Below are 22657 nucleotides of genomic sequence, written 5' to 3' on the forward strand. Positions count from 1 at the left end.
CTTTGAGGCAAGTACTGGGGAAGCCAGAGTCTTCTCCTGAGACCAGTGGGAGTGCTCTAAGTTTAGGAACCACATATTCCTTAAAGTATTTTACACGTAGGGTTAACTTGCATTAGTTCAACAAACTACTAAATGGCTACTGAACCCAAAACACTAGTGCTGTGGTTCAAAGGAGCAGTATTTCTCAGTGTCTCTTGAAGGCAGGAGCCTGTAACAAAAGAGATCCTATATAAAGACATGGTCCCTGTCCTTGCCTTCCAAGAGGGGAGGGAGAAAGGATCAGATGAGCAGACTTGTGAGCCTCCAGCCCTCTCTGCAACTCCACAGTCAGTCATCACTGAAACCAGGGGGTGGAGAGAGACCTCTACTAAGGCAGCGGCACACCCATGTCTTCCTGAGAAGCAGGCAGGGTGGGCTGTTGGCAGTCCCTGAAATGAGGACTGATGTCAGCTGATAAGAACCTGAATGGTAACCAGATCCCCAAGGAACCAGTAGAGGGACACCTGGGTGGCTCGGTCGGTTGAGCATCTGACTTGGCTCAAGTCATGATCTCACAGTTTGGGAGTTCGAGTCACACATCGGGCTCTCTGCCATCCACAAAGAGCCCACTTTGGATCCTTTGCCTCTCTCTCTCTCTCTCTCTCTCTCTCAAAAATACATAAACATTAAAAAAGAAAAAGAACTAGTAGAGACTGTGGCCCCCGGGGGAAAGGGTGATGTGTTAACACTGGCCAGGAGCACTCCTGATGCAGTGAGGCAGTGGGCACAGTAGGCTGGCTTTGAAAGTCCAGCAGGAAATGAAGGTAATGTGAAATGAAAGGTAACCAAGGAGGTAACATTGGCCCACATGAACTCTTCACGTGAAGAGAAAGCGAGGAAGAGACCAGCAGCCAGTATTAGACAAAGCAAGAAATTAGCTGAAGGCACTCTGCGTGTAGAATGCTTTGTGAAGGTCAGGGAGGTGGGAAGGTGGGAGAAGGTGCCCAGAAAAGTCAAAGAACAATGAGAAGGAAAGAAGCCAAAAGTATGAAGAAGCCCAGAGTCCAGAAACAGGAAAGACTGAACCAAATAGGAAGGGTGGAGAGAAAAAGAGCTGGGAAGAAAGAAAAGAGTTTGAGGCATTAAGTCCTCACTGATGACTGGTCTCCAACTGAAAATGCGACCAGACACTCCTAACACCACGTGGCATGGGATCAGAATTGGCCACAGGACCCCGAGAGGCCTAGGGACACAGGAAAGGAAAGGAAGATGAGGAGACAGAGTCGGAGAAGGGATTCCTTCCAGGGCTGAACTAAGGAATAATTATTAATATAATGCATAAACTAAGGAATAACTGTTATATGATAGTATAAATACCTTAGTTTTCCCTTATTTTTAAAATGAATAAAATATATTAAGGGACAAAGTAGTGATTTCTAGGCAGAGGAAGGCAATTAGCGTTTACCAAGCATCAGATACAATGTATGTGTTATTTTCTAGAATCCCTAAATAAAGCTTACAAGAAACGTAGTATTCCTGTTTATCAAATGTGGAAATAGCCCCTTTGTGACCCTTGAGATCCTGCTCAGGATCACAAAGCAAGCAAGTGGTAAATCTGAATTCAATCAACTCTGGCTTAAAAGCTTTGGCTCTTTCTACTTTATGGGGAATCACAATGAATCACTTTACTCTTTAAAATCACTTCATTACATTTTTGGCATCAAAAGATGATGATGCCACCCATGCTTCCTGGTATTGGAATAAGGCAACATGGCAGCATGGTACGGTGGAGAGATGCTAAGCCTTGGGGTCAAACAGACCCAGATTCAATTTACAGCTTTCTTCTGTGATCTTAGGCAACAGACCTATCCCTTTTGAGCCCCAGTTGCCTCGTTAATAAAATGGAGATGATAAAACCAATCCGCTAATGCCACTGTAAGCCTTGAATGTAACAATTTATTAAAATGTAAAATGGCATCATGACTTGGTGCAACTTCATCTGGTGGACAAGGTGCCACTCCAAGATTGCCTTTTGTGCCTCAACACAACAGTGATGAGAAGGCAAGAAATAGAAAGCTTTTAACTAGAAGCACGTTGGACTCCCCAATTGCTACCTGCCTCCCACGGGGTAAATAAATCATATACTGGAAAAGCAAGACACATGAAACACTGTTCTTGATGCTAACAATCCAACTTTTTAAAGGCAGGCTGACGTTACGGGGTACACAATGTCCTGTAATTGAGCGTAATTGTGTTTTCTATTCTTGTCTGGTAAAGCTGACCTTTGATTCGATTTAGTTCAAGTAATATTTCAACATAGCAGTACAGCACTGCATCCACCTGATTACAGCCTTGCTGGGGCCAGGCCGCTACCCTGGATGGAAACTAGCGCCCTGGGCTCTGGGACACAGCCTGGCCATGACAGCTCTGGGAAAACGTTCTCGTATTAGATTGGAAAGATTTCAAAATATGAAACCCAAGGCCCCAGATCAGGACTTTTGACAAGTGCATGCAGAACGTGAATTGCAATCATGCAAAGATTTCAAGGAATTTCCAGTCTGATGACATATGTGTCAACATATGTCATCAGATCTCCCAACAACATGACTCACGGGGGTGAGGGGGGGGGTGCACAAAGGGACAGAAAGCAAAGTTTGGGGCTGTAGCCTCAACTTCAGTGGCTGTCCAAATGGTTCAGGCAGGGAAGGAGAAATGACGGTGAGTCACGGGATGTTCTTTGTAGATGGGCCTTGGGGAACATTCCACCCATGCCTGTTCCCCATGAAGCCGGGAAGTGGAGGAAGTCTGACACTTCTCTCAGAAGCCCTCTTGTCTCCTTGTTGATCCAGGCCCATCCACGCCCAGTATCCTGTGACCTTGGGAAAGTTTCTGGCTCTCCTGGGCTGCTCTCTTTAGGATGCAGTAATGGCAGAGTATGAACGACTGAAGTTCCAGCTCCTTTCCTCCCCTTGCCAGATATGCTTCTTTGTGTAAGTTACTTAGCCTCTCTGAACTTCAGCTCCTTCTTGCACATAACGAGGAAGAAAATTCCTAATCTCACATGATGGTTGTGAAAATGCAGTGAACTAAAGTCTAAGCCTGGTGCCTCGTAGGTGCCAACCACTGCACTGAATGCTTTACCCATATTAGCTGATTCGTATCTCCATTTTGAGGAAACTGAGCCAGAGCTGTTATGGGATTATCCAAGGTCACAGAGCAGATAATCAGAAGAGCCAGGATTTGGAGACCAAGTCAGCCTGGCTGCCCAGTGTTCTCTTAGTGCTAAATTATACTGCCCAGCGGGTTTTTATAAAATGACGATTTTATATCTTCTTCCTCAACTCCCTGCAACAGCCAACTACCTTGCCATGTGACCAAAGTCCACCCTGCCCTCTGGGGGATCCTGTCTTCTTGACTTTCAAAGATCAAAGCAGAATCAAAGGTCCACATAGTGAGTTCTCAGCATTACCAGTAAATCCAACAGTAAGAAAGTTATGGCCCTTTTCCTTAAGTAAAATCCAGCATAACCCTCAGGACTTACAAAAGTCTTACAGAGCCACACGAGAAAGTCCAACAAACCAGATCTGTACCATGAATATACAGAAAATAATAGCCATGCCACTGACATACAAAAATCTAGCTGAAGGGATGGAGAAGCTAAAGACACAAGTCAAGATGTTGGGATGCATGCATTGCTGCCCTGACCGCCCCCCCCCGCTTTCCAACCCTTGATCTCAATGATGCGGCATGTCCTCCAAAGGGATATCTCCAGCCCAGTGACAAAATGCCCAAAGTTCTTCCTTGTCCTTTCCTGGAAAAGTTTTCATAAGCTTCAGAGGGCTCTACATTCTAGACAGAAGGCATTGCAGAAGTCTCTGAATCGGGGGCCACCGGAGGCCTGCACTGGGAGATGCTGAGATGGTACCCCAGGCCATAGAAAGAGCCATGTAGGCTCTACCCAACTTCAGGGAGCATACTTCTCAGAGGAGTACCACTCACGTGGACTCTGGTGTACATGGCATCCACAGAAATGTGTAACTTGTACAGCTTGAAAGCCATCTCTCAACTGTCCCACCTACTGGCCTGGCCTAATTCATGAAGCAGGTCCAGAAAATAATCTTCTGAAGTCCCACAGAGGACCTACTGAGCTTTTCTGTTAAAGAGCATTATGGTGGCTGTAATGTAAGACTGGGCTTGACACCTGGAGAGCTAAGATCTTGGCAAAGGATGGAAGTTGCTGAATCCCTTAGGCAGGGGAGACTGGGGCATCCAGCCACCACAGAACCTACCCACAGCCTTGTCCATCTGGCCAGGCCATAGCAGATAAAGAGAGAGAACCTCCACAGTACCTCCACAGGTACAGGAATTGTCCTGGAGCAGCATGAGCAATGGTGAGGCTGAGGGAGAAGTCATGGGATATGGCAGTGGACAAGAGCCTAGCTAACTGTGAAAATAGAGGAGTTGGGAACTTCTTATAGGGGATGTGAGGATGGTCCACTCAGGAGGGCAAGAAACCTCAGCCCCAGGATGTGCATTTCCCAACTTCCAGCCAAGCAGGAAGTCCTGATCCTGTATATGGAACAAAGTCAAGAGGAGCCTGGCCTCACGGTGCCATCTAGAGATGAAGGAGAGTCAATAGTGAACATTCCGGCATTGGGGCAAAGATGATGCCTGAGCAGAAATGTTCAGCAGGAAGCTGGCTAGTAAGCCTGGTGGGTAGGACTAAGCAACGCATTTAAATAGCTGAAAGGGAAATAAGCAGTAAAGACAGAACAGAGCAAACATCTTCTCCAGACCAATCCTGATCTGAGCAGCACCAGCCCCACTGGGGAGGCCTTGGCTCTGGCCAATGTACTAGTCACCCCATCTGAACATGGCAGATTCACCAAAGAGGGGCAGGTGGACTGGAGTGGTGACAGAGCCTGAGGGCAGGCACCAAGGAGGAGGTTGAGGAAGGTGGCAGTTCTTCCTGCCCCCCCAGAGCCTCTGACAAGAGCAGATGCAGGTTTGTGAGGCCTGAAGCTGACACACTTTGGGGGGGACTCTCTTTATGAAAAATAATATTTTTTTAAAAATCCTACTTTGACAATTTTTGATTGCTAAGACTCCTACCAAGTCCTTGACAGGGGGCTAGAAAGTGAAACTTCTTTAGCTTCTCAGTAAATCTACTTCCAGTCTCCCAGGTTCATGGGAGCACTTCCTGTAAAGTTCTGGAAGGTAAACCTTGTGGAAAAAAGAGACCCGAAACTGTCTTAAGAACTTCTGTCATTATTATTCACAGCTCAGTTGACTTGGGTTCACATAAGGGAATCAACTTGAAAATCACATGTGCTGGGATTTTACACTTTTCAAAGTACTCTCACTTGACCCTCAAAATACTCTGTGAAGGAGAAAAGGCAGGTATTTTCTCTCACTTTTATTCTCCAAAGGTCCACTGATGGCTTGCCATGTGTCTGCTACTGTGCTAATACGTGGGGGAGAGTCATGAACAAGGCCCAGTCCTGCCCTCAAGAACTACAGTCTAGGGAATAGTCCACATCACTGGGTACTCCCAGGTGATCCCCCTATCCAAGTACTGACCAAGTTTCTAAGATGAAACATTTTCAGGCTGTTTTGCCAAAGTCCCAATTTCAAGGCAAGGAAAGGTGAGGCCCAGAGAGGTCGAACAAATTGGTGAAGCCAAACAGTCAGCCAGGAGCAGAAGGGGAAATGAACCAAATCAGATTTATTGTGTGTCAACTATGTGCTGTGCCTCCACCATTGACCATCCACAGATGTCATCTGATTTGATGCTCAATGACCCTTGGGGTAGCTAATCTCTACGTTCTAGGTAAATGGAGGGTCAGAGATAATCTAAATATGCCCAACATTCACAGATAACGAAGGGTAGAATCTGAATTTGTTCCCCAAACAAATCTTAATCCAAAGCCCCAAACTCTTTCTCTTACACCAGCATTTTCCAATTTTCCATCATTTACAAACTGCTCTCACAAGTTTTACCATATGCACATAAAACTATGTATTCTTTAAATTAATTTTCTCTAGTTTACATCCTTCTATGCAATAATCCCCATGAAGTTGCAATTTGATATGGGTTAAAATTAAAAGTTGTCATCTGTCTGCCATTGAAATAATCTCAGATACTACACAAAAGTCATCGAGAGAAACACTAATCTTTGCCAGTCTGCATCTCACAGAGACAGAATATAAATCTGTCATTTCTTCTAGAGTTCCTGAGAATTTGTTCAATTTTTATATTTCCATTGGGTTGCAGTCATGATAGGGACTTAGGAAGGATGAATGTTCCTCATATGGACTCCCAAACATTAATTTAACCACTGCTTACCCTGTGTGGTTATAGGTTTAGGAAGAAAATAATAAAATGTCCAACAAGTTCCAGTGATGAGGAAATAGGGTGGGGACCCTCTGTAAGGCTTCCTACATGGGTTTCTCATTAGGATGGTTTCAAAAATAATTAGACTTGTCTATGATTTAATTCTGAAAATTAGAGGCCTTTTCAGTTGAAAGATTATTGGAACAGCACAAGAAAGAGAATTCTGTAGAAACAGAATTTCATGGAGCAGCACACATTTAGCTGTGTTCCATTCCTAGATTAACCTGGTGGCTATGCAAACTTGGAAAAGTTCCTCCCCCTTCTAAGTCAGATTATTTTCTGGAAGTTCCATATGAACAGGGGCCATATTTGTTTTGTACATCTCTGTGTCCCAGCACTTAGAACAGTGGTTGGTACATACTACATTCAATAAATATTAGCTGAATGATTGAATCAGTCAACCCATTTATCTATAAATGAACTAAAAGACCTCTAAGGTCTAATCCAATAAGTAGAAGTGAAATCACACTCTCTAGCCCAGGAAACCATGGGAATAGGAGGTAGTATCTGAGTAGAGACCCCCATAAACACAAATTATCTGTGGATAGTTCAATGAATCTAGCAGATACAAGCTGAAGTAAATAACAAGTCCTTCAATTAGATCACAGGAGCAGGAGTCCAGCACAGACGACACCATAGGCTGGTGAATCCCTAAGAGCCTGAGTGATAGTGTCCAAAGGGGCTATTAGTCTCCAGTGGACTGATCCAAACCTCAAGCCTTGGTTTATAGTTATTAATGTCTTGGATGAGAACAAAGAGAGCTATTTATCAAATTCCTACATGACAGGCAACAGTAAGAAGCAGCAAATGTACACATGGCAAAATCAGAATCTAAAATGGTTTGGCTAGGACAAAATGACATAGGGAATTAAAAAATGTAAAATAAAAAAGAGACAGATTATTTTCCCTGTCGGTTCAAAAGACCAACAGCATGATTAAGAAATGGAGAACAAGTAATTTGCAATACTGTGTATTTAAAAGACTGTAATTTTGGTTGATTGCACATGGAACAGAACTCAACAGTGTGACGTGGATGCCAAAAAGTCTAATGCAATCTCATATTGCATTAACAGAAATATAGCTGCTCAGAACAAGGGAGGCAAAAATCCCCTTCTACTCTGCGCTGGAATACTGCTGTGATTTCTGATCAACTTCAAGGAGGGCATACACACACTGAAACACAACCAAAGGAGAGGCAGAAATAGGAGCGGAAAAAACAATCCAGAAGAGGAATGAAGGACATTTAGCCTCGAAAAAAAATCAAAGACTTCAGGAAGAAACGGGGAAAAAAACCACAAGAGCTGTCTTTAAATATTTCAAGGGAAATGGAATTAGCCCCACTGTCTGGAAGGTATAGTGGGAGTAGTGAATATTTTCTGCTAATTAGAGCTATCAATACCCAAAGTGAGCTGCCATGTGAGAGGTAGGTCCCATTCAGGAAGTAGGTGTGGAGCAGAGAAGGTTGATGAGGGCAAGACTCCAGACCAAGGGTCTGTCCAATCCCGCCAATGGCAGGATAAGAGGGCTAACTAAGCCCATCATACTGTGAGTAGGGCTCTCAGTGCAGATAAACACAGGGCTCTCAGTCAGGATGTACGTGGACATACCCCAGGCTCGGATTCTCTCTGAAATCTACAGTGCTATTCGAATTTGGCAAAAAGTTACTGATTTCGCCTAGGAAGAAACGCCATCCCTGTGCATTTCCCTCCATTCTGAGGCCCAGGTCAGGAATGCAAGCCAGGCAAAGAAAGGTGGAAACAATTTAAGTAGCTGCAGCACAGAAAAAGGAATGGACCAGTGAATGGAGAGATGGGTAATAAGCACTGGCATGATATAATCAAAATCACAGGAAACCCTCTCCAGAGCTTTGCACAGAACGTTTTTTGGACATAGGTTTGTCTTCTCTTCTCCACCCTAATTCATGTCTCCAGCTGCTCAAAAAGAAAAATGGTTCTGTATCTAACGAAGCTTCCACTAAGATCTGAAACTCTGCTTAACAACTCAGCCCCATCAGTAAGTCTGTTTCTCCAGCCATGAAGTTGAAAGGCAGAAGAGAGAGGCCAGGTGCTCAGAAATGCCTCACTGACACCTACGAGTAACACTGGCTCCCAGTTATTACACATCTACTACTGTGCCAGACACTGTGTTAGGTTTGACATTTTACATTGCAAGCTACCCGTTATTTTATAGCTGGAGAAATCAAGGCTCAGAGGGGTTTTAAGTGGTTTGCCCAAGATGTCACCACTTCAAAATAATGCTAGCTCATATTCACAAAGTGTTTTCTATGTGCCAGGTGCTGTTTTCAAGCAGTCACATGTTATTCCCCACAACAATCCTACGAGATAAGTTCTCCTATTGTCCCCATTTTACAGAGGAGGAGAGTGGCCTAAAAGGGCCTAAATGACTTATTTACAAAGTCACAAAGCTGCAAAATAATATATCCTACACTGTCTCTCTGTAGTAGGACAAATAACCCTAGCTATCCTCCGGTCCACCAGACAGGGACCCTCCAGATCAGAAAGGACTGAGACTTTGGTGGCTGTGACTACGATTGGTGCTGGGACAGACACATGTGTGCAGGGTTAGGGGCCTACAGGGCAAGAGGATGGCCAGGCCACACAGCACGGAGTGGTCAGCCAGGAGCCCCTCGCAGCCGACCCAGGCGGCTCAGCACAGCCACGCCTCTCTTGAGGGGAAGCAACACCTGCTCCATGCCACCCACACACGACTCCGTGTGTCATCAGTTCCCACACTGCTCACTGCCTCTTCTCTTGCCCAGCGAAAGCATGGTTCTGTCTTCCCAAGAAAACGCTCCAAGGCTGGTTGAAATTCTAGCACTTTACACCATTTCTTCTTTTGCCAAGTGGGTCACAAACTGGGAGGCTTTTCAGCAGAAGCTGACCCTCCCCAGCCCTCCCAAAACACCAAACTCAGTACAAAGTACTGTCTCGGATGGAGCAGTGGCAACAAGTGGCCCATGATGGGGAGTAATAACGTATGACCAACATTGTTTAGAACCACAGGGTGATGATAGAAAGCAGACCGACTCTCGGTTGGCTTCATTATTGCTTTGCAACTGTCTACAGACTGTGTGCACTGGGACTGCCTGCACTCGGGAGACCGCTACCCCCGCACACCCCCCCCCGCCCCCCCCGCCCCTTGGCCGGCCACTGCCTGCCTGGAAGGCTGCTCCGTGACTCTGACTCGTGCAGCCGATCCCTGACGCAGCAAACCACTTGCTCCTCAGACACTTCCTCAGTGGCAGGCGAGAAACTACCCAGGCACTCACCAGATCGCAGATAAAGACCACTCTTTAAAATCAGACTTCAAATGCCCATCAGACTAAACCGAATGACCAGGGGGAAGATGAGCTGCATTTCCCTTTTAGAAATAAAGGCTTAACTTTCACCTATCCATACCAAGCTGCAACTCTAACCGCTCTTATACGCATGTAATTATCCCCTGTCTATAAATGTGCCCATTTGCAGCAACCATACGCGCAACCCCCAAAAAATGAACTTGGCAGCAACCTGCACCCCCCAATTGTCCTAATGCTGGGCCTGTGCCATTCCTCTCTGGGGATTTTTCCTCTGTCCCCAGGAGGAGGCCAGCAAATTCACAGTCGGCCTCGTTTCTTCTCAAACACCTCCTGCAGAGAGGTCTTATGGCCCAGCCACTGAGGAAGAAAGCTCCCCAGGAAAGAGCTAAAAGGAACAAGTGCCAGGCCATCCGGGCTGCCATCTCACCCCCGTGCAGGTCAATTTCCAATTATGAACCAACACACAGAAGGCTTTGTGCTTACTTGAGTTGTAATTCTCAATCTGCTGTAATGTCCTTAGAACTTGGTGCATGTCCTTCATGCTGGTGTCTTTCTGACTGTATAAAAGAAGCCGCTGAGCATCTGAGAACAGGCGAGACACACTGTAGGAGGTGCAAGAAAAGAAGAAAAGCCCCAGTTAGACCAGCTGCCACTCTGGCTTGAGGAAAGTACCTGCCAGGAAAGCATGCCCCAGCCTGGCTGCCAGGTCTCCTGTGGGACAGCTCCGGTCCCCTCCTACCACTTCCCACCCCAGCTCCATGAATACCCCGTGCTCCCGCCCACCTGGCACAATCCTTTGCCCTACACGCTCTTCCGTGTGTGCACACAACCAAATCTTATCACCCTGCAAGGCCCAGCCCATGTGCCTCCTCTCCAGGAAGCCCTCCCTTACACACACACACACACACACACACACACACACACACACACACACACACATCCAGGGCCAACTTATCCATGAGACACAGTAGACACAGTGCCTATGGCCCAGAATATTCTTAGGGGTCCACAAAATTCTTTCATTTCTTTTAAAATCAGAATAAAAAATGAAATTCAGAAATTCAAATGAATATATATGATGATGAATTCAACCTAGATTATATTCATTTTTTTTACCAACAGTTATAAAAGGGGGTCCATGAAAGCTACAAAGCCTGAGGTCCATGAACACTGTAATGTGGCCCTGCCTGCCCCAACTGCTGCTTCCTCAGAACTGTCCTAATACATCTCGTAGAGTCCTTTGTCCGCTCCAACTCATGCCACGGTTCTGTGCATTCCAAGAATCTTCAATCTTCAATCTTCCTCACTTCGCAAACACTTATCAAGTCCATGCTATGTCCAATATTGAAGCCGGGAGCCAGGGATACAAGAGCAAAGGAAGCAACATCCTGGCTGTCAGAGAGCTCATACCCGGGGAAGAGAAAGACCTGCAGACATAGGGACACTGCAGTATGACAGGGCAGTGACAGAGTAAGAGCGGATCTGGAAGCAGAGGACCAAATTCTCTGATCCTTAGCCATGAGCTCCTTGAGGGCAGGCCCCCTCCCATGCTCACCTCTGCACCACCTCCCCCAGCTCCGAGAGCAGCCATTTCAGATGCACAGGAAGTTTTGCTAAATGAGTAGGATAATTAATGGACAGAACTCTGCTATGTCTCCCCTTCCCTACTTATTGACCAGTTTCTAGAAATATGGCCCCCAACCACATGACTCTTAGCTACATACTGTTACTCCTAAAATGCACCAAAGTAAGGTCCCCATAGTCTTAAATCCTGGTGGCAATCCTCCCAGCCCTCATTCTTCAAACCTTTACAAAAGCAACTTCACTCAAATTCAACCATTCAAAATTCTCTGGAGGTTGAGAAAGGAAGAAAAAGTATTAACTGACAAGTTTGGAAAGAAAACCTGATATAGTACTTACATGGATTTGTTAAAGTTTCCAACAACTCCAGGGGCCTCACCAGGAGTCGGATAACGGAAACAAGGGTTATTGGCATTACAGATAATCCCCTGAACCCAAGGAAGCGTTCCTGCAGAGGGCATGGCTTTGTTTGGAAAGTGGCCTATGAAATCAAGAAGAAAAACACAAAGAGAAACATTAATTCTTGAAGTGATTCCGGGACTTGATAGGAACCTTTATCTCTTTTGGTTCCACCCATATATTGCTTCATCCCAATTCTGTCTGTCCCATTACCCACATCACAGAGACCAGCCACCTCTGGACACATCCTACCCTGAGTCAGAAACTTGGCATCAGATAGTAGTTCTTAATCTACTTGACATCACCTGGGGAATGGGATTCAAGGCCCCAGTCCTGGGGAAGTGACGACAGTAGTAGAGGAAGACCATATACAAAAAGTGCCTGATGTGTAGCAAGCACTTGGCCATCATTATTCGACCTTCCACCTCCTGCCTTACCTTTCAGAGATGTGGAGGGGCCCTGGGAATGACCTTATTAGCCAGTTCCTTCATGCTCTAAGGAAACCACAGCCAGATGAAGTGTCAGGTGAAGAATGCTCAAGGAGACAGTGGGCAGGACTAGGAGTGGAACCCACATGTCCGTGATCCCGATCCATGTTCCTTCCCTTATTCCTGAGGTACTGTCCTCTGCTGGCCAAACACCTCAGTTTCTCCTCCTCTGCCAGCTCACAAGCTCCTCAAAGGCACCTAATAACCATGCTGACTTGGGATCAGATATCATCTGTGAAGCTATATTTGTTGTCATTGCTGTTCTGTCGCTTATCAAAACACTGAGCCCCATCCCATAGGTCACCCCTTCACTCTTCTTTCCCTTCATTATGGAGGCGCTTCTTACAAACAGCATGACTGGGGAGTCTGGGACTGGTCCCATGTGTCAAAGGCACAGATCGTGTGAGGTTGTCAGCTACAGGTGCCCCTTACGAGGATCAAGATAAATGAATCCTGGAACCAGGAGCTTTTAACGTGAGAACCAAGCATGTGTGGTTTGGACAGAAAGGCCATGGCTCCAGCTTTCATCATATTCTCTGGATTATCTGTGATCCTAAAAGAGTTAATGGCCATTAAAAACAATGGCTCAAAGCACCTGAGTAGCTCAGTCAGCTAAGTGTCCAACTCTTGATTTTGGCTCAGGTTATGATTTCAGGGTCGTGGGATCAAGCCCTACATCAGGCTCTGCACAGACAGCTCGGATTGTGCTTGAGATTTTCTCTCCCCCTCTATGTCCCTGCCCTGAATGCACACACATCTCTCTCTCTCCAAAAATAAATAAATAAACATAAAAAAAAAAAACAAAAACAGTGGCTCTAGGTGATGAAGAACTATGTAGCTTTACAGATTTTGAGGTTAGACTAACTGGGTTTCACATCTAGTCCCCAAAACTTGCTAAGTAGCAACTTCAGCCAAGTCACCGAACTCCTACCTCGGTTTCCTGATCTGTAAAATGGTGATAAAAATACAATCTACTTCACAGAGCTGTGGTGAGTATTGCATGCATTCTTACAGGCAAAGCATGTATCAGAGCGCCTGGCACAGGGTAAAGGCTCAATGAGTGAGCCTGTCAGGATTACTGAGGCACTGTGGTTGTGCGCCTACAATAGTACTCACTCTGCTACTGTCCAGCCAGGAACAGCCTCTCCACCTCACAGCTACCACCATCCTCCAAAGCAGGAATCCTGTTTTACTCATCTTACTCTTTTCATACAAATGTGCTAACAAAGTCTACCCAGAAGGTAAACTATAACCAGGAGTTTGCTACCCTTTGCAATTTCAATATTGGGGTCCTTCTTCCTTTTTCTTCCATCCATAGTCCAACCAGAGAGGCAACATCCAAAGCAAGGATGTGACAAGATCTGATCACTGTGGCCAACCTCTACAGGGACTCTGGCCTGTTGAACATTTACTCAGTTAACCTCCTTATCTCCCTGTTAATAGTTCAAGGAAAACCAAACAAGGTCCCTTGCCTAAGTCAGCTGCTCTTCATGCAGATGAAATTTATGTAACCCAACCAAATGCTTGAAGAATCAAGGGATTCTCCTCTTTAACCTCCTGGAGATACTTGGCACCAAAGACAGGGTAATGTTGGTCCATGCAACACAGGGCAATGGAAGGCGAAGTTATTTTAGACTGATCCTTGTGGAGTAAAGCAAAGACCCTTTCCTATAGGTTGTATCCCCCAATGTGGGGGGGGGGGTGGGGGAACAGGATGGGGACTTGGCACTGGGTATACAGGAGGACAATCAAATAGCATAATGGACTCCCAGGGCCCACAGAAGTGATTACGACCTTAATGGCTCTTGACCAAATCGGGGAAGATTTATGGGGAACAGTTATACACCAATCCTTTATTCCCAGAGAAAGACACTTCTGCAAGCTTTATCTGAGCTCTCTGTTCTTCTGGCTATGTCCCTAGAAGGTGGTGAGAGCAGGAGGTAAGGTTGCAAGAAGTACACAAAGGGGGATTAAAGTCTCACCTGCCTTCTGTAAGAATAGGAACTTCACATTTCTGAGAATCTATAGTCTGCATCCAGAGGGCTCTGGGTTAAGATTTCACAACTTGTCCAAGAGCACAATCTCAGCAAGTAGTGTAGCAAGGATCCAAACAAACCCCAATTTGTCTGATGCCAAGGTCTGCGTGATTTCTACTACACCATCTTGCCTGTTTGTGATCATTCCTGAGAGATTATAGCCTAGCAGATGAAAAAGTGGAGTTTTCCCTAAAATGTGTACTTCAGTGAAGCTTAGGGTAATGATTCAATAAAATCAAACATGCATTCATTCACTAAACTTCAGGGCACCAAAAGAAAAAGCAGAATTACCTCCCTGGCCCACAAATTGAGCGTAGATTTCATTTTATGCTCTTTTCTTTTTTGGTGAGATCAGAAAAATGACATTTGGTAGAATGTTCTTGAGGTTTTGTGGGTTTCATGTTTTTGTTTTTTTAACTTCAATAGGTATAATATGCGCTAGCAAATTAGCAGGTAAATAACTGTCATTATGTGCTGTGAGACGGATGGGACCAGACCAAGAACACAATTAAAAGGTGACCCTAACCCCATCTCTTCCCAGAGGAACAGTATCCTGCAAGCCTGTAGAGCTGACAGGATGTGAGTGGAGCTGGTTAATGGTAGGAAAAGTCATGGAAGCAATGGAACAAAGATCCCAGTTAAACCTCCCACATAAATATTGACCCTTTAGACGGGGGCATTTCTGCAGTCAGTCCATCCAGCACGCCTAGCCAGGAGACAAAGACGGTGATTGCAGAACAACACAACAACCACAAGGGGTAGGTGCTGTCATTCTCTTAGGTACAGAGAGGCTAAGTCACTTGCCCAAGGTGATATGCCTAGTATTGAAACCAGGATTCAAACCCAAGTAACTTGACATCTAGAGCTTGTGTTCTTAGCCATTACTATATTTTCTACGCTGTTTTAAAGGCCACCATCCAAACACATGATTGGGAGTCTGATGATCTGATCTTAATTTCACCTGTTACTTATGGGATATGTGACCTTGGGCAAGTCCCTGCACTTCTTGGAGCCTCAATTTACTTACCAAGAAATTAAAGCAATAGATAACAATGAGGAGTCTATCATACAAGGTTGTTATGACAATCACACAAAAGAATATTAGTCAATCTGAGCAGTTCTATATAAATGCTGCTTAAAATTATATGTTTCCATGATTTGCAAATTGTGCAGTAAAGACGTAATGCATATGAAAAAAACTGGCAGGGTCCAGATGACAGTTGAGTTAAGGCACTGCCCCAGGAGGCTTTTTTAATCACCACTTTCTGACTTATGGGTAAGGTTATTTTACTTTCATGATCTAAAATGGATGAAACAGATGTTGGCTATTATTATAATTACTGTTATCACCATTCACTAAGACTGAAAATGGTTTCCTGAGTTCACGCCTTATCAAAAAATTAGAAGCTTTTCTGTTCCAAATCATGTGTGGTATTTCCTAAAGATAGCATCTTGGGACAGGTCAAATGTAGCCTGTGTCCACTACCTGGATTTCGCTTGCCAGGGGAGTCTCAGGCAGGATGATCAGATACTTACATTCATGTTGTTCATAGGGTGGGTAGCTCAGCCGAACAGAGATCAGGATCAGGAAGATAAATAGGGGCCAGGCCACTTCCAGCAACAGCTGACACTGAGGGGGGAAACAAAATAGAGTGCTGTGAATTTAAAAAATAACATAGATGCCTAATGCTCTTTGGCTTTGGGAAATCCACAGCAAAGTTAATTAAACAACTGATCAAATCTCCAGCCTCTCCTACCACTCTCCAGGCTTTAACAACACTGAATTGTCTACAGTTCTCATGTTGTAACCTATTACTCCATACCTCTGTGTTCTCCTCAAGAAAGGAAAATGCTTCCTATCCTGCTTCATCTGGTTCACTACTTACTATTCGTTCTTCAAGACAGACTTACTCAGGCATCATTTCCTTTACTAAAATCTCAGACTGAGCTTAGAAGCCCTTCTCCTATAATATAGTAACTGGTGCATATTCCTCCCAGAGCCTTTTCCTCCAGCCCCTGAAATCATCTATCACTGGCCTCCTCACCACAATATGAGCACCCCCTGAAGGCAAACACTCCCGTCAGCTTTGCATTCCCAGCCCTGGGACAGTGTCAGGTAGGTAAGGACCATTTGTTGAAAGGAGAAAGCCAGGCAGCCTGCTGTGCTAAACACACCATCTCTGCTCCTTTGTATGCACACAAAGTTGTCCCCCATTGGGCTGAGAAAGGTCTCCAAAGCACAATGGAAAATCACACAGAGTTCCATATTGAACTGTGTGCCTCCAGGACTGGAAAGCTGGGAAAAGTGCAAAGTTCTTCTTCCCCATCCATCAAGGTCTGGGTACCATCTTCTCCAGTGGGTTAGATCAGTAAACTTACAAGTAAGCATGATCCACTGGTGAAAACAATATGGTGTCTCTAAAGGAAAACCCTGCCTCAGTGAGTTACCAGTGGATAAATAAGTCTAGGGACAGTATGGAAATCATTAGACATGATTCAACTGAACTGGGGGTGCTCACACAAAGACTCTCACCTCTTTTATTCCCTTCATTTCTAGACTCTAACGTTCTAATTAGGATGAACACCAAAGAGCCCAGAAGAGTCACAGGGCCTTGTGGTTAAGAGTAATTACAACTGTGGCTGCAGAGCCATAAAGCCAAGAGAACACTGACCTAAAATCCTCCCTTCTTTTTTTAAACAGATTTTTTTTTCTTGATCTTTAAGTACATATATTTTCATTGTGAAAAATTTGAAATTAAAAAAATCAAGGGGGTGCCTGGGTGGCTCAGTCAGTTGAGCATCTGACTCATGATTTTGGCTCAGGTCATGATCCCAGAGTCATAAGATGAAGCCTAGCACAGGGCTCCACGCTGGGCATGGAACCTGCTTGGGATGCTTTCTCTCTTCCTCACCCTTCACCCCTACTCCATTCATACTCGCTCTCTCTCTCTCTCTCTCTCTCAAAAAAAAAATCCAGAAAAGTAGAAAAAAGTAAACACAAATCACCCTTAATCCTACTTCCCAAAGATAATCCCTAGTAAACTGAGCTAACAAAGGCTTTCTGTTAATATTTTTTGCCATTTCTATGTATACGTGAATATTTTTCTCTACAAAACTGACATTATACAGCATATTTTATATTTATAAAGCAATTTTATATTTTGCTTTTTTATTTAACATCATAATGGAAGTCTTCTATGACATAAAATATTCTCTTAAAATATGGATCTTAATGGTCACTTTGATATTCCATACTGTGAACACATCATAATTAATAAAACCTCTCTGTTCCTGCTGTCATTTGTTGTTGGATTTTGGTATTTTAAATAACACTTTTAATTTCCAGAGACCTTTGTTATGGTTACCTACTAAACTCTTTTTAAATCTTCTTTTTGGAAGGAAATACAAAGATGATAACAGTGGCTATCTTGGGGTGGTAAGAACATGGGTGACTTTTCAAAATACTTTTCAGTGCTGGGGCTGGGGCTCAGTTGGTTGAATGTCCGACTCTTGATGTCAGCTGGGGTCATGATCTCATGGTTCGGGGTCATGATCTCAAGGTTTGTGGGGTCAAGCCCTACATCAGGCTGTGCCCTGACAGCATGGAGCCTGCTTGGGATTCTTTCTCTCCCTCTCTCTCTGCCCCTCCCCTGCACGTGCACACTAGCATACCATCTCTTTCTCTCTCCAAATAAAGTTTAAAAACATAAATTTTTTTTCCATTTTAAAAATAAAAAACTATCCTGTGTTTCCTAAATTTTCCATAATGTATATGTATTACTTCTCAAATGGAACAAAAATCCACTGTTACCATATATCCATAAAGAATAGTTTACACTATTTGATAGCACACTAAGGGGGAAAGAAAAGACAAATGAGTCTTTTGGAAGAAAGCACATGTCAGTGTGGGGTCTCCAAGACCGAAGATGTGGCTAATCTTCCTAGTATTTCTCTAAATAATCCCAAAGAAGCAACACACATTGAAATCTCCAAGATTTCAAATGACATTCACTCTCTTCTACCATCAAAGTTGAAAGCCCCCCCTTGGAGTTCCCCAGGTACTCAGTGCCTTCATCAGAACATGGCACAGGAGGGACCCTATTTAAAAAAGAGTTTCTCCCCCACTATCACTTTCTTCTCACTAAGCCTGCCACCAAGAAACACCTAAAAAATGTTCATTGAGTAAGAGAATGAACTGATGTTTATAAAATAATACAGATGAAAATACAAATCAGTTTGAGCCCTCTGGAAAAGCAATATGAGTATCCCCTTTCACCAAGTAATATTCCTACAAATTCACCCTACAGAACTAAATTTAAAATATCAAAAAGCTGTACACATGAAGTTATTCAGCCACTGAAGCATTGCAATTACAAAATACTGGAAACAACTTAGCTGCACAGCAATGGGAAATGATTAAATTATGGTACATCTACTGGACAATATATTGTGCAGTCACCACATCTATGAAACACAGACACTATTAAACATACAATAGTAAGTGAAAAAAAGCAGAGCACAAAATTGTATGTTTTACAAGCTTATAGCTAAATAAAATCATTCACAAATATCAACAGGAATAAAACTTTTTAAAAATGGCATAACTGTAGGGGCGCCTGGGTGGCTCAGTCGGTTAAGCGTCCAACTTCAGCTCAGGTCATGATCTCGCGGTCCATGAGTTCGAGCCCCGCGTCGGGCTCTGGGCTGATGGCTCAGAGCCTGGAGCCTGCTTCCGATTCTGTGTCTCCCTCTCTCTCTGCCCCTCCCCCATTCATGCTCTGTCTCTCTCTGTCCCAAAAATAAATAAACGTTAAAAAAAAAAATTAAAAAAAAAATGGCATAACTGTGAATGAACTCAAAAAATAATGAACTCAGAAAAAAACAAAAACAAAAATAAGTGAACAGTATGAGTAAGATAAACAGTGGTCATCACCCTTGGTGCTCTGAAGCTACCATCTGTATATTTAGGATAAACAGTAGCTACCATTTATTTATTTAGAGTCCAGTACATAGTAAGCACATTACATATGGATGATCTCATTTCTTTCTCCAAACAACCTTGTGATGTAGGAACCATTAATGTCCCCATTTTATATGTGGCAAAAATATATATAAGTAGGGGAAAAGGAAGAGTAAGTCATAGAGACAAAGGCAGAATTGAGATTAACTGCTAGTTCTGCCCAACTATAGAGGCCAAATGACATTGACACAGCAGTGGCCCAGGTGGGAAGTGACCCCATTCAGTGGCATGGTCACAAAACATCAACTAGTTCCATGGAGGTATAATGAACTCATGGTCTATAGATTTTTAACAGTTACAGCCAATGGTGAGCACCTACTATATACCAGGGATTTTTATACATCTCATCTCTAATATTTAATTCTCATAATGACTCTGTGAGACAGGTTGAATCATTACCATGAAACTAAGGTTTGAAGAAGTTATCACCTGTAGCCTGGTAAGAGAGTGCACCAGCACTTGAACCCAGTTCTACTGATCCCCATTTGCTATTGTCCCCACTTTACAGTTGAGGACATGGAGGCTTATAGTTAATAAATAAACATCCAAATGTTGGCAATAGGATATGAACTTATCAAATAAAAGCTGTATTGATGAATTACCTTAAAATTAACAGCAATCTGCCATGGTAGATTGGGGCCAAAAGATCCCCCTCTTACTAACTTGCTAATTTATAATATTTCTTTACCTATGAGACACATATTTTAAAGCATTCCTCTCAGAATTGCTTCGAAATTTAAGAAGATAATGGATATAAAAGTATTTCAAAACTAGAAAATGCAGGCTACATATCGAGAATCATTATTACAAATATGAAGATTATTTGGAAATAAGAGAAGATATACACAAAATTACATCAAATGAAAGAAGAAAACAGAACATAAAATGGTACATACACATGTAATGATTACAATGGTCTCCTTGGGCTACGGTCACTCAAGTCCCTTCAGGGCCAAGGACTACACGATCTGATTCCCATCATCATGACCCATCCACTTCAGGGACTTCTTCTGGACATAAAATAAAATTCAACTGCCCTTCCCCAACTCCAAGGCCAGGCATGATCTGGCCCTGCCAATCCCCAACTCATCCCCCTAGCCGGTCTTCATTCACTCCACCAGTGCCACTGGCTTTTCTGTTCCTTGACTTGGGAACATGCGTTAGGCCCATAGCCTTCACACCACATGTCTCTCTACCTGGAATATGATGTTGCCCCTAATCTCTGAGCTCCTGATCTTCTCCAACTTGAACTTCAGGGCTCTCAGCTTAAATGTCATAACTTTCCATTCTACATTAAGTCCCTTTCCAAGGCCTGGTAGAATCTAACATAGTGCCAAAGTCTGTCTGATTTATTTTCTTCCTAACACCTATCACAGTTTGTTATTATATTTTTACTTCTGTGATGTGTTTTGTACCTGCTTCGCTCGCTGAACTGTCAGCTCCACGAGGGCCAGGATCACATCTGTCTGCTCCACCACTACACCTGGTCCACTGTCCCATATGTAGTGGATGTTCAGTCAATATTTATCCCAATGAAACAATAAATGGCTACGTGTTCTAACTTTCTTCATCCCATACAAGACGAAACTAAAACTCAAGAGAAACGACTTTCCCTTAGCCATTGAGGCATATGGTGGCCAAGCTGGAATTAGAACAGAATGAGAATTAAATAAAAATTAGAATTATTATCCGGATTTGAACCGTCACTGCCAGGCCAGGAACAAGGATGAGGAAGAAATGTATCAGCTGAAACTGGAAGTGGAGAGGGAATGTGGAAAGTTTTCATCTACCCTGGAAAATTCTCTAATGGCTCTTAAATGAGGAGTTTTAATTTCTATTTATTTGATAGTTTATTCCTTATCGTTAACCAAAGTCCAAATACCTATACTCTCTGCGACAATTAGAATTACCTATCTTCCCAGGCACATGACTAATCAGATCTAATAGAGAAAATTAATAGCAAAAGCAAAAAAGAAAGGCCAGATGGCCACAGTGTCCCATCTGTTCCATGGGACCTTGGCCTCTGGCTCAGCCTAAAACCAGATGAGGATCCTGAGAGCCCTGAAGCCCCTCGCCCTTCCGGTCCCAAGCCCTGTTTGTACTGAATGACTGCCACCCACACAAGTTAACCGTTACTTTGGACCCAAACTGAGCTTTGCACTCGACTTTCGCAACTCTCGGTGTATTCTTTGCCCAACAGAAACAACGGAAAGCTAACCCTGGTTGATGGCTGTTGTGAGGGGACAATGGGGGCACAAAGAGGTCCCCAGGATTCATTAGCAAACAAGGACAGAGAGGGAAAGGGCAAATGTTGCCTTTCCACAGGGCTATTCTGGGGTGTACTGTTCAGCCCCCAGTTTTTACATATTCTTCCCAGCAGCAGAACACAAGGCCCCTATAGCAGGGGAGCCTCCTAGAGACCTGCAAACTAATGGCCCATTTAATACATTTACTACTCCTTCAGTAACCACTTATTAAGCATATCTCAGGTACCAGGCTCTGAAGCTAAGTGTGTATTTCTAGAATCTGAGAAAATGGGAAACAAGCAATGATATCCCACACATTGTGGGCAAGAACAATCATGGAGCTTCTTTCCCTGCCCAGTAGGCAGTGGGTTCTGACTATGTGAGCTAACGAAGAGAAACCAAAACCCTGGACAGGTCCCCATGTCTCAACAATATCATCCAGAAATCCAAGCCAGGTGGATTGGGAAGTAGCTACCAGTCAGCACTTAAGATCCATGGGCATTAAACCCTTAGTGCAGATAAAGCAAAACCAGCCGGGGGAAGAAAAAAAAAAAAAAAAAGCCTGTAGGGACACCTGGAAACTGGTTCCGGAGCTACTTCCGTGACTGATCCACTCTGGACCCCTGCCCCCCAGCCTGGAATCCCAGATCCATCAACTGTACTAGGGGCAGCCCAGATCTCTCCAGCTCTGACAACCTAAGCATCTATAACCTGGAATAAACTGCCTTTTTTTTTTTTTTTCAGCTTCAGGAAAATACATTTCCTTGAGCTCTCAGGAAGGGAAGTAAGGACAAGCTAGCAGGCTTGTGGTGTACCATCCAGAAAAGCCCTTTTGTGTCAGATGCTGTATCTTTACTTCCGCCAGCAAAAACTCTGCCAGAAGGCTACAAATTGCCTTTGACTAAGCCTGCCTATCTCCCTAATCTTAACTCTTTTTAAATCCACAAGCAGTACTAAACCAGAAGTGACAAGCTCAAGACCAGAAGAGGCTGGCCCAGTCTGAATGGCCCAATCCCATGTCTTGTTCCAAGACCCCAAGCTCCTGATTCCTTGGTTGAGCTTGGGGAAATCCCTCCTCTGCTTTGCATCTCAGTGTTCTCATCTGTGAAATGAGAGGTCTGGACTGGACTACCTTGAGCCCTGCTTTCATTGCTAAGATGATACAATTCTTTCCACCACTCAGTGGTTAATGGAT

General features: G+C 44.0%; 1 protein-coding gene across 4 annotated transcripts in view; it reads right to left on the reverse strand.

Annotated features, from left to right (window-relative positions):
• The window catches only part of ABCA1 (ATP binding cassette subfamily A member 1), a 132439-nt gene that overhangs the window by 85868 nt on the left and 23914 nt on the right, over nt 1-22657 (reverse strand). For all 4 annotated transcript variants that reach the window (XR_006210846.1, XM_042965355.1, XM_042965354.1 and 1 more), the window contains exons 3-5: nt 15733-15826; nt 11613-11754; nt 10176-10294 (exon numbers count right to left, since the gene is read on the reverse strand). Coding sequence is in view for 3 of the 4 variants with exons in the window: in XM_042965355.1 (XP_042821289.1) it covers nt 10176-10294; nt 11613-11754; nt 15733-15826 (355 nt within the window). In the remaining variant the exon portion in view is untranslated. The remainder of the gene's footprint in view (nt 1-10175; nt 10295-11612; nt 11755-15732; nt 15827-22657) is intronic.

Source organism: Panthera tigris, chromosome D4 (genome assembly GCF_018350195.1).
Source record: "Panthera tigris isolate Pti1 chromosome D4, P.tigris_Pti1_mat1.1, whole genome shotgun sequence".
Classification (NCBI taxonomy): domain Eukaryota; kingdom Metazoa; phylum Chordata; class Mammalia; order Carnivora; family Felidae; genus Panthera; species Panthera tigris.